The sequence below is a fragment of the Pipistrellus kuhlii genome, unplaced genomic scaffold, assembly GCF_014108245.1.
Source record: "Pipistrellus kuhlii isolate mPipKuh1 unplaced genomic scaffold, mPipKuh1.p scaffold_m20_p_9, whole genome shotgun sequence".
In the NCBI taxonomy this organism is placed as follows: domain Eukaryota; kingdom Metazoa; phylum Chordata; class Mammalia; order Chiroptera; family Vespertilionidae; genus Pipistrellus; species Pipistrellus kuhlii.
In genome coordinates this window covers 28,096,155-28,108,614 of record NW_023425595.1, presented here as the reverse complement: position 1 = coordinate 28,108,614, position 12,460 = coordinate 28,096,155, and the positions used below count along the sequence as shown (strand labels likewise).

The 12,460-nt window shown below is 46.3% G+C and overlaps 1 protein-coding gene and 1 pseudogene across 8 annotated transcripts in view; both read right to left on the bottom strand.

Moving 5' to 3' along the window:
• Positions 1–3,730: 3,730 nt before the first annotated feature.
• On the bottom strand, positions 3,731–4,063 carry LOC118713394 (annotated as a pseudogene).
• A 6,114-nt stretch (positions 4,064–10,177) lies between these two features.
• The window catches only part of SCUBE2 (signal peptide, CUB domain and EGF like domain containing 2), a 64,564-nt gene continuing 62,281 nt past the window's right edge, over positions 10,178–12,460 (bottom strand). For all 8 annotated transcript variants that reach the window (XM_045577613.1, XM_045577615.1, XM_036427198.2 and 5 more), the window contains 2 exons: positions 11,908–11,987; positions 10,178–11,206 (listed from right to left, as the gene is read on the bottom strand). In XM_045577613.1, coding sequence (XP_045433569.1) covers positions 11,054–11,206; positions 11,908–11,987 — 233 coding nt within the window. In that variant the 3' untranslated portion in view covers positions 10,178–11,053. The remainder of the gene's footprint in view (positions 11,207–11,907; positions 11,988–12,460) is intronic.

The window sequence follows — 12,460 nt, the reverse complement described above, 5'->3', positions numbered from 1 at the left end:
TTTACAGGCAAATACTTGAGACCTTTTTTTAAACACAATAAAACAAAACAAAACACCTGAGACCTCTTAACTGGTCTCCTGACTTCCGTGCCTCGGTTACCTTCCAGTTCCTTGCTTTCCACTGCCAGGGTAACCTTTTCAAACTACAGCCATGGTCACCTCACCTCCCTGCTTTGATCACCTCACAAGGCTTCCTGTTCCTCTTAAGATAAAGACCCACCTCCTTGCCTGGTCTGCTCCCACCTGCTTCTCCCCGCTGCACTCCAGTTCCTTCGAGGAGTCACTCTCCCTTTTGCCAAGGAGTCTGCTTTTGAATATCCTGTTCCCTCTGCGTATAAACTATAATACTTTGCTCAGTAAACAGACAGCCCTCAGCTTCATGATTGTTCCCCCTGGACCCCAGCTCCACTTTCATTTATTTAGGAAAGTGTTCTCTAACCTTCCAGAGAGGGTGATTCTCCCTAATCATATCCTATGCCTTTCTCTGAACATTTCACACTTTTTTTGGTGATGGTGGTGGAGGGAAGCTGTTATTGGTTGTCTGATTTAATCTTTTTTTTTTTTTTCTTATCACGGAATCCAAATAGGAGGCTCTCAATCAACACTGAGCGTAAGCATGGCAAGAAGTTAAGGACTTGCCCAAGGAAAGCGAGTGGTAGAGCTTGGCTTTTAAAGAAGGCCAACTGCCTGCTCTCCCGGAACCTGTGCTGGACCTTCCAGACCTGGAAGGGCTGGGTTTGACATCATGAACTTGCTTTTACCCTCCAGTCCTACCTTCCACACTCGCCCTAGATTCAGAGCTCACAGATTGCTCGTGGGAAAATAAATCCAGAAGGCTGCTCACCTGGCTTCAAGGATTCCCCTGTCCCCCAATTCTGCAGGGAGAGCAGCAGCGCCTCCTGGACACAAAGTTCAGGAGGGGGTTGGGATTGCAGCTCACCTTCCAGCCCCCTGGCGCGCTCCCAGCAGTGAACAACGGCGACTGTCCTGGCCCCTTCTGTTCTGTCGCCTGGATCCCTGCCTGGTCACTCCCCCAGGTGAGAGTCGCCCAGGGAACAGCGAAAGACAGCCTCGCCTTGTCTGTCTAGGACAAGTGCCCCTGAGCTCAGCAAAGCATGGGGACAGGCCGGGGCTGAGGCTGGGACAGCTCCTCTCCTCGGGGAGGAAGCCAGGCTGGCAGATCCCAGTTCCCCCCTCCTCAGGCAGCTCAGCTCAGTCTGGCAGCCTTTTTTTTTTTTTTTTTTTTTTTTTTTTTTTTTTTGCTGAGGATGGCCCAGTGGAAGAAAGGGGAAGCTTTCATTGCGAGAGAGCCCCCGGGGGAACACCAGGAAGCCGAAGCTCTCTGGCTGAACTGGAATTTGTCCGTATCAAGTGTTGCTGAAAAAGAAATAGGGCCTTGGCTGGAGCTGGGAGTCTGTGAATGCAGCGCAGCTCTTTGCCGTCTTGGGGTGTGTCCTGCAGCGGGATCTGTGGCCACGACACCAGTTGGCCCCCTCGTCTGTCAGAGATCGTCCTTAGCCACACTGAGACCATGGCGGCCCATCAGCACGGGTCAGTGTGGCGAGGCCAGCCCTCCCCCGGCCCCGCCCATGCGCACTGTGAGTTTATGCAGACTGTGGATTGGCTGCTTCGTTTGAGGAGCATCACCTCTGGGCAGCTTATCCAGTTTGCCCGAATGACCGTTGAGCTGGTCCCTTCCTACCTCTAAGCCTGAGTTTCCATATCTGTAAAATGGGTACAGTGAGACTGCAGGTGAACTTGGGCTTTGTAAGCTCGAGGGGCTGTACCAACAGAAAAGATCATTCTTAATTCTCCAATAGCCAAGCTCCCCTACCTGCACTGACTCATCTTGGAAGAAGTATAATATTGTTAAAACAAGGGTTTTAGACTCTGATTCATTAGGTTTCAATCTCTGTTCTGCCACTAGCTATATGACTAGGAAGTTACTTTATCACTGTGAGTTTCTTTCCTTCTTTTTTCTTTTATTTTTTTATTTTTTATTTTTTTACATAAAATATTTTTTTATTTGTCAAAAAATGTACCCCCTCCTAAACCGGTTTGGCTCAGTGGCTAGAGCGTCAGCCTACAGACTGAAGGGTCCCGGGTTCAATTCCGGTCAAGGGCATGTACATTGGTTGCTGGCACATCCCCAGTGGGGGGTGTGCAGGAGGCAGCTGATCGATGATTCTCTCTCATCGATGTTTCTAACTCTCTATCCCTCTCTTTTCCTCTTTGTAAAAAAATCAATAAAATATATTTAAAAAAATGTACCCCTAACAAGCAAACTACAAAGTGGGGAATTTACCTGCAAAATACATGATTAAGGGGAACTATTAAGAATTTTAGAAATTAGTGAGAAATAAGACAAGCATCTCAATGACAAAAGCCTCATAGACATAATTCACAAAATACAAAATTAGTAAAGAAAATTTTAAATATACCAAGTTTTGTCTATTAAGATGACAAAGAGAGAAGAGAGAACATAGCCAGTGGTGGTATATAAAGTGTGAAAAACCGCTGACGAACATTTTAGTAGCAACATGACAATATATACCTTTTGACAGTACACACTTCTGAATTTCTTCTAAGAAAAATAAGCATGTATAAAGATTTAGTTAGAGTTAGACTGCTGTGGCCAATAATAAGAGTAGGCTAAATAAACTGTGGTAAACCCATTTAATGAAATACTATGCATACATTAATGTTGCTGAAATATGACACAGAAAGACATTCACCACTTAAATTTCTAAAAACTCTTCAATGGAGGCCAAAAACAGCATCATCAGGGCGAACGAATTTTTGTAAATACAAAATATGTACTGAAAAAGTCTGAGGGTAGACAGCAAAGTATGATATTTTCCTTTTCATTTGTCTGCCTTTCTACAATGTGCACAGATTACCTGTCTATTTCGCTTGGTTTTTTAAATATATATTTTATTGATTTTTTACAGAGAGGAAGGAAGAGGGATAGAGAGTTAGAAACATCGATGAGAGAATCATCGATCAACTGCCTCTTGCACACCCCCTACTGGGGATGTGCTCGCAACCAAAGTACATGCCCTTGACCAGAATTGAACCTGGGACCTTTCAGGCTGCAGGCTGACGCTCTATCCACTGAGCCAAACCGGTTTCTGCTGCAAAAAATCCTAGTTTCAAAGCATCACAGTTTGAACTTAATTGAATAATTTCGGGTTAAATGCACCTGTTCAAAATCCAAAGTTCATCATTTTGTTTGGAACAATTTTTCAGAACCACGTGGTCATGTAAATAAGGAAACAGAGGTAAAATGACGAGAGAGCAACCGACAAAATAACCACAAGCTTTGTCTCAATGGCTATTGCAGTATAATAAATAAAATGACAACCAAAACCCCCTTTACTTTAGTTTTCAATGTTCTTTTCCCCCAAGATAAACATGATTAACTTAAAAAATGGCATTTACAATGCCTCTTCAAAGCATTCCCCTTTAACGGGAAACTTGGCTTCACAGAATCCAGACAGTGAAAGGTTTAAAAATTATATTTTGTTGCCGAAACCGGTTTGGCTCAGTGGTAGAGCGTCGGTCTGAAAGATCCCAGGGGCGTGTACATTGGTTGCGGGCACATCCCCAGTAGGGGGTGTGCAAGAGGCAGCGGCAGCTGGTCAATGTTTCTCTCTCATCAACGTTTCTGGCTCTCTATCTCTCTCCCTTCCTCTCGGTAAAAAATCAATAAAATATATTCTTTAAAAAATTATATTTTGTTGTCATTAGAAGACAAACAGAATCTAATGTAAGTCAAGGAAATCCATTCATACTTCAAGTCTTTCTCCTTCAGGAACCAACATTGTTATATTACTTCCATTTAGCAAAATCTGGTCTAATTTAGTGATCCTTCTTCCTTCTGGTGTGATTTCAAATTCAGAGACATCTTCCAGTACCATATTGACAAAGTCATCAATCCTAGAAGCGTGCCAACAATTTCCTTATCACTCCTCATCACGATGTGAATTCTTGATCCTACACACTTGTCCACAAGCCCCAGAGGCAGCAGCTACGATGGGTTGCTGGTAACGTTGGCCGCCATGGCGACGCCGGAAGTGCCATCACTGTGGGTTTGGATCCCTCATCTAAAAAATCATGCCAGTAACATATCTACCTCTCAGGACTGCTGTGAGGATTGGTTAAATGAAAAAAATACAGCCATGGTTGCTTTGGCTCAGTGGATAGAGCATTGGATTGCGGACTGAAGGGTCCCAGGTTCAATTCCAGTCAAGGGCACATGCCCGGGTTGGAGCATGCAGGAGGCAGCCAAATATCAGTGATTCTACCTCATCATTGATGTTTTTATCTCTCTTTCTCCCTCTTCCTCCCTCTGTGAGGTCAATAAATATATATATTTTTTAAAAAAATAAAGAATACACATAGCACATCATGGCACACAGGAAGGGCTCCGCAGAAGGTAGCTGCCACCATGATCCCCCTAAGCTTGCCCCATGGAGCCAAAGCCTCCTGAGGCAGGAGCTGGCCAACTCTGCCCATGCCCAGTGCCTCTGGATTCTGAGTTTGCATGTCAAGCGGCTTTGTTCTAAAGATCTCTACTTCCTTCCTTGGCTGTTATAAAGGATCCATCCTTGAAAATTATACTAGACAAGCTGATGCTGTTTCAGTTAGGATTTTATTTGTGTAGTTTTTATTATACGCCACAGATGCCCATTTGAAAATGTCTTAAGCCAAAATGCAAGGTGTTTGGTGTCATAATTTAAAAGTGCAGGGGGCCCTAACCAGTTTGGCTCAGTGGATAGAGTGTTGGCCTGAGGACTGAAAGGTCCCAGGTTCGATTCCAGTCAAGGGCATGTACCTGGGTTGCAGACACATCTCCATGAGGAGGTGTGCAGGAGGCAGCTAATAGATGTTTCTCTCCCATAGATGTTTCTATCCCTTTCCTTTCCCTTCTGTAAAAAATCAATAAGATATATTTTAAATAATAAAAAATAAATAAAAGTGCAGGGCTCAAACGACATTGTCACTTCTTCCTCTCTGAGCCGATGCCATGGCGGGCAGGCTCTACCTGTCTCTTGGCTGTCAGCAGCTCCAAGCTTACAGTCTGTTTTCCCAGCAGCCTCCTTTGGGTCTTCAACTGGGGGGGGGGGAGGGGCGCGCTTTGAGAATGGGATACAGGGTGAGTGCCAGAGCTGGGAAGTCAGAAAATAAATAAGAGCTGTTTTCAAGCCAAGCCACCTGGATCTGACATCGGGGTTCCGGGCTCATGTTCTTGCTATATTGTCCATAGTTTGATTCGATGGACAGGCCGGGCTCATGTTGGACAGGACAGGCCTCATACACATCCAAGTTCACTGATACTGTGGTTTGGTGAGCAGTTTGTGGTCACACACAGTAAGTTACCCCCAAGGCTGCAGAGGGCTGAGCAGGCAGGCTGACCAGGGTTCACCACAAGCTCACGCTCTTTCCCTCCACACTCCCACGGGCCATGGCTGGATCAGTCACACACTGCTGGGCTCTGTCCTCCCTGGGGCATCGGTCCTATTTCCTGCTCAGCAACTTTTAATTAAAAGTTAATTTATTTTTAGCCACAATGTGTGTACAAGGCAAAGCCAACACCAAGCTTAGATTTGAGGAAGGTATTTCTGACTTGTTTGTTTGTTTTTATGCATTGTGTAGAGAAATGACAGAAAATGCCAAACTGTGCCTGGATATCATCCTTCAGTCCTAGGATGGAATATAGGATCAGAGGATGGTCCAAGCCAGTGGGATATGGGAGCTCTTAGAATTACATGTGGTGGAATTTTACGCAAGATTACAATTTGGGGTGAATTTTTCCCATCCTATATAATAAAAGCCCAGTGAACGAATAGCAGAATGACCAGTCGACCAGTTACTATGACACAAACTGACCACTAGGGGGCAGACACTCAATGCAGGAACTGCCCCCTCATGTCAGTGTGTTGCCACAGTAGGAATGCTGCTCGGCTACACACACACACACACACACACACACACACACGAATTTGTGCATGGGTGGGGTCCGGCCAGCCTGACCAGGGGGACATGGGTGGTTGTCCAGCCTGCCTGCTGGTGGAACTCCTGGTTGAGAGGACAATTTGCATATTAGCCTTTTATTATATTAGCCTTTTAATAATCTGGCCACTTGGTGTTTAAATTAGCCTAGCATGTGCCTAAACCATAACAATGAATGAAAGAATGAATGTGGGGTGTATGTGTGTGCATGCATACATTTGTTTGGATATGATTCAAAACAGCGTTGATGGTGTAAAATGGCCTAAATAAATGACTTCTGATATGGAAAAGATGACAGACACATTCCGAGGGTCTGTATGAAACAACATGCAATCAATTGTCAAACCTCAACCCTAGTCCCCAACACCCCATGGGTAACATTTTGTCTTTGAACTATGGGCATTTAAATTCCAAGGGCATTTAAGCTCTAAGGCCCTTTGACGATGAAAAACAGGTTAATCCCATTTAAAACCACTAGGTGGCGCCTGTTCTAGAAATTGCAAAACGACTGTTCACAACTTGAAGCTTTGGTCTTCCTGGCTGGGAGGTGAAATGTCAAATTCTCGTAGGTGGGTATTGGAACTTCCCAGGGGGCCAGTGGTGCCAGGCTCGGTTTGAGGAGCCAATCCCCAGAGAGGCCTGGTTCATGACTCTAATTATGAACTCACTCTATTGAAAATAACAGCTCCCTCTCACCACCTCTTCATCCTCTATCCTTTCAATCTTATTTTCTTTATAATATGGTAGTTATCGCACTTGACTTTACAACATATGTTTGTTGGTTTACTTTATGTCTTCTTCTACTAGAATTTAAACTCCACAAGAGCAGAGGCTTTATTTTGCTCACTACAGTATCACCAGCTCCTACAGTGCCTAGCACTTCGTAAGCCCTCAATAAATATGGTACAGAAGTGAATGAACAAACACATAACAAAGAGTTACTAGTTCCTAAGGCATCTGGCTGCATTCTCCAATGAGGTACTCTGAAAACCAAGCCATGCTGAGTTACTGCATTGTTCCCAGCAGGTGGGTTTAGATATTTAGATATTTAGTTTGTATCCCTTTAGTTCAGCCAAAAGAGTGGTTTTATTTCCTAAACCTATTTTGATCCTACTGTGTTCTCTGGGAAGTTACCCCTGCTGAGTACATATGCCCTTGTGCCTGTCGATCACTGAAGCAGCCTTGCTGGACCATAAGGGTGGTCTCCTGCAGGCTGGTCAGGACTGCCAGGAGGGAGAAGGAAGTGGGGTACCACCAATATTCAGGACACCTCTGACCTGGGCTCACAAACCCCCAGAGTAAGTGAGATGCCACCGAAATGAAAGCTCACCATGGCTTCTCATTTCCCGTGGATGGGCCTCTCCTGGCCACACCCAGGATCTGGGTTTGGAGGAGAGCTTGCCTAGCAAGTAGTCAGATAACAAGGCCTCTTGGGGAGGGACTGCTTCACTCCACCCTCCCCTAACCCACTCTGCCTCTCAAATACAGACTCAGAGTGACGAAGACTGAGTAAGGCCTCAGGACCCATCCTGCTATGGGACAGGAAGTAGGACAGCCCTGATAAGAGGCCCTGCTTCTGAGTGTCCCAGGGGCCCAGCAGCCCTGGTGCATTTTCCTGCAAAGACCAGCCCGCGGGCAAGTGAGTCTGTGCTGCATGAGGTACAGCCGCCCCTTCCCCAAGTTCCATGACAACTTAAAAATCACCTGCAAACCTAAATCCAGTGAGTGCCTGCAGACAGCACCCTTCACAGCCAGAGAATGATTCAGAGCAAGCAATTTTCCACAGTGAAGAGAATCATCTGTTAGTGTGAAGAGGCCAACCCTCTTTTATTAGCATGGGACACTCAAGGGAAACGTTGCTGCATCCACAAATGGCTCCAGAACAATATCCACAGCTGGAAGGAAGGACTTGAGCAGATTCCACTCCCACTCCCCAGCGTTCTCCCACAGAATTCGCTTTCTCGGAGGGAAGGTGAAACTCCGCTTCCTGTTCACTTAATGAGCATCTCCTCCGAGTCCTGGTCCCTGTGCCACCCAAGGAGCCCCAGAATGCAGGGCTCCCTGGCCTTCTTTCGTCTGCACACCTTTCCCAGGTGACCTCAACCAGCCCACGTCTTTATTCTGTGACATTGAAATTCATATTCTGGCTCTGACTTCTCTGGGTCCTCACAGAACCAAGTGCCTATTTGAACGTTCATTTGTGTAGTCCATCTTCACTATTATCCCCTTAACCCGGACCACCTCATCTCCCACCTGCATGACGGCTTGGTGGGTTGCGATAGCTTGTTAACTGTTCTCTGGCTCCATGCCTCCTTTCTAAAATCTGCTCTTCGTACAGAGCGGTCTTAAAAATACAAGTCAGATCATGCCACACCTCTGCTTAAAACCCTCACAGCACACTAGGATTAAACCCGAATGCCTAGTTCTGGATTCAAAAGCCAGAGGGTGCTCTGGCCCCTGGTCTCACCCTGGCCTCCTCTCTGACCACTCACCATCTCACCAGACTGTAATCCACACACACGCGTGTTCCTGCCTGGCAGCCTTGGCATGTGGCTCTCCTCTACCTGGAATCCTCTCCCCCTCTCCCCCCGCCCCGATTTTCCCAAGGCTGGCTCCTTTTTGCCACTTACGTTTTAAGTTGAAATGCCATTGCTCCAGAGAGACCATCCACAATCCACACTCCTAAAGTAGACACACAGTCATCTGTTGCACTCACTTATTTTCATTTCCAACATAATATTTACTATTAACTTGATACTTTCTATTGGTGGTTTATTTGTTTGTCTCTTCCCTCTAAAATGTATGCTCCGTGAAGGCAAGCACCTTGTCTGTCTTGTCACTGATCCCTAGGGCCTAGAAGAGTGCCAGGCCCAGAGCAGATGTTTGGTGAATAGTGGATTTAGCAGGTGGCAAGAGCAGCCCCAGCCAGCCAGCCTCCCAACAGGACCACCGCATCCTCAGGTGGCTGGCTGGTCCGGAGCGGAAGCTTCCGGAGGGCCTCCGAGGCCCGTGCGTTTGCTGGGGGCTCAGCTCTGGTGCATGGGCCTGCTCCCGGAGGCCGCTTCACAGAGGCCGGGTTTGTGCAGCCTCCCTCCCATTCCTGCCCTTCGAATGAAGTCAGCAACACAGACGCGCAGCCCTGAGCACAAAGTCACTGCTGTGCTGGGACAGGGATGGCTGGGTTCAGCTCACCCCACCTCCACACCCACCCGGCCACTGACTGGGGTTCTATCACATTTGACTCTTCCTCTGATGTGGAGACTCAGAAATGTAGGCAAAGTTCCGGTATTACAAATGCCAGGTGCTTGTTTTAATGGTTATTATTATTATTTTTTTAATAAAGAAGTTTACATTTTTGAAGAGAAGTTGGGAAATGGGTTTTTAGGGCCCATCCCAATAAAGAAGAAACGTTTGATGAGGATTTTTCAAAAAGATCGATGTTATCAACAGATTGAAAAACAAAACAAAGCAATGAGATGAAAAGTGATCCAATAATAATGAAATAGTCTTCATTTTCTCTAAAAATATTTGTTAACTTCTCTCTGCCTCCATGCCTGCTTTCTAAAGTCTATTCTTCATACGTCTTAAAAATACAAATAAAAAATATTTGTTAACCATTTTTTTAGTACTTTGGTATAGAGAACTGTATGTATAGTTAGTTTTTTTGTTTTTTTGTTTTGTTTTGTTTTGTTTTTACAAAAGAATAACACACTAGGGTTGTGTGCAGTCAGCCCATTCATTAGGGAAATGGCAGCTTGTTGGATAGAAATAATTTTTATTTACTGTAATGAGATTTTTGCCTACAGGTTTACATTTTTTAAAATTCAGTAATGTCAAAAATTCGAGTTCCTGTGGGAGAAAATGATGGCGGGGCCCTGCTGTGCTGACCAGAGGTGAGATGATCCTGAGATACAGAAACCGGGATCGGTGTAGCTGCTGCTGGCAGTGGGGTGCCCATTAGGAGGTGAGACCACCCTCAGTGGCGCTGCTCATGTGGTCGGAGCTGAGTCCGTCTCTGACCTCGGAGCGTGGGGAAGGAAGGCACGCCTAGCAGGCTGGTCTGCACTGTGTCCCACCTGAACCTCGGACACCCATAGGGAAAGCCCACTGTGGAAACAGAACCCTCGGCAGTCCTGACTCAGGGTGTGTGAACTGCCCTTTCCATGAAGGTAGATGGCTCTGACCGGAATGCTCCAGGCCCGGACACTGTGCCCAGGCCCGTGTGCCAAGGCACAGCTGGTGCTGGAACCTGCGCTGTGGACTTGCTACAGGTGGGAGTTAGTCACAAGGAAGGCGTCAATGGGCCTGCGTTATTATGTCTGAGGAAGTGCTCAGTTTTTAGCTCTGTATTTCTAATTCTTTCTGCTTTAAGTATTTTTTTTATTTTTATTTTTTTTTAAATAATCAATGCTTAGAATTCAAGCTCCTGAGATCAAATTTAGGCCACACAGGCTGGAGGAGAAGGCCGTGGAGACACGGAGTCCTGCCAGGTCTCAGGTGTGGGGATGGTCCCTCCCTTCCTCCTTCCTTTCTCTGCCTGTTCAGAGCCTGAACCCCAGGCCCAGAGGGGTCCTTAGGGAGGGCTGGGCTGGAGGAAGCTGACGTTACAGACAAGGCAGCCCCTTCCGTGGCCTCCTTTCCCTCACAGTGCGATGGAGGAGGAGTGAGAACAGGAAAGACAGGCGAGTCTCACCTGAGCTGACTGAGGTCCCGCTCAGCCAGCCCTGGGCGTATCCAAGACATCTGCCCACAGCCGTGAGAAGTGGGAGAGACCCAAAGCCATTCCCGGTCCACATCCACCACGCTGGGAGAGAAAACCAAGTCCAAGTTACCAAAATATCTGTATTACCTATAAAAATTGAACCCTAACCCGTCACTGCTGCTCGAGGCAGCGACATCCAACGAGGCGAGGCCAGGCTGGCTGCAGGCGCAGACGGCTCGGCCGCCAGCCCGCGGGCGGAGCGCGGTGCGGAGTGCCCGTGGGCGGAGCGCGGTGAGCCCGCGGGCGGAGCGCGGGGCGGAGTGCCCGTGGGCAGGCTCATTTGTAAGGCCTCAGAAACCTGGACACTTTGGAGCGCAGCAATCGGATGAAGGACTTTGGAAACATCTCCCGGGACTCCTGGACTGTGTGCTTGAAATAGTTCTGGGGGTGGGCCAGGACATCAAACAGCGCCTCGATCAGCTTCTTATCCTGAAAAGAACAGGACTTCTGTTACTGGGCCAAATTATTTAAACATGCTGACATTTCGCCAAGGGAACTATAATGACCCAGTGTTAGGCTGAGCAGCTGAAAAACACTTTGTGAAAATGGTTTCCTCTGATTTTTATCTTCTCACCCAGTTCTTAGTTTTCCTAATTATCTACCAAAAAGCATGAAATGCTTTTATAAAGGAAAATTTAATGTTAAAAAAAAACACAAAAAACTCTTTTCCTTTTCTAAACCGGATGAGATATAAAAACGGAATTTGGGGAATTTTTATTGGGATAGTGATGTGGCAAGTGTTCATTGACAGTTACTTATAAATGTCTAAGATTTGGTGAATTTCACTCTTGAAGGAGCAAGAGCCAAGGATCTTCAACTATTTTGGAGAACCAACATGAAAACACAATCTGCCTCTGGCTTGTATTGTAATGATAAGCAAGGTTTTTACTGCTCCTCTACCACACTTCTCCAAATTGAAAAATACAACTACACTCGACAACATTCATGACAGCTTCCTGAATTTGTTTAAAAAAAGCAAACTCAAAGTCTGGTGAAAATATAAAAAAAATAAGCTCAATCCAGAGCAGGCTCCGTGTCTGAAAGGCAGCCACGTGGAGCAAGAGGAGAGCTCCCTCCAAAGGTGTGGGGCCCTGGGCGGGCTGCCGAGTACACCTTCCATACCGACTCACCTTAAGTATTTCCTGATGATTCTCAGATGCATAGAGCCTGCCGTCTCGAACTATGTCTTCAATGAGTTCCTGGTAATCCTCTGTTGGAATAAAGGACATGCGTTGCATTGTATGGTTTAGTTATTTCCAAACTCAAGGTTTCATTTTTTATAAGTTTTTGAGAAATGCTCCTTCGGCAGCTGCGATAGGAACAATGAACACTCAGATACCGAGAAGGCAATCAGGAGAGAATGTCCTCAGACTCCTCCACCACCTCCTCTCATCTCCCGGCATCTGCACCCATCTCTCCGATTCCCTCTCCCCTCGGATAAACCTGCGCATCCAGTCAAGGCGCATCCGTCCACTTTGCTCACTTTCTATCTTCTCTCACCAAAGCAAGGGCATTGTTCCAGTAATTCTCCCCTTTCTTCCCTAGATGATAAAATTTCCTCTCTCTACTGGTCTTTTCCATCAGCCTGCAAACAAGCTGTTATATCTCTAATAAAAAATAAATAAATAAATAAAAATTCCCTCTCTTGACCTCATTTCTTCCTCCAGCATCCATCCTACATTT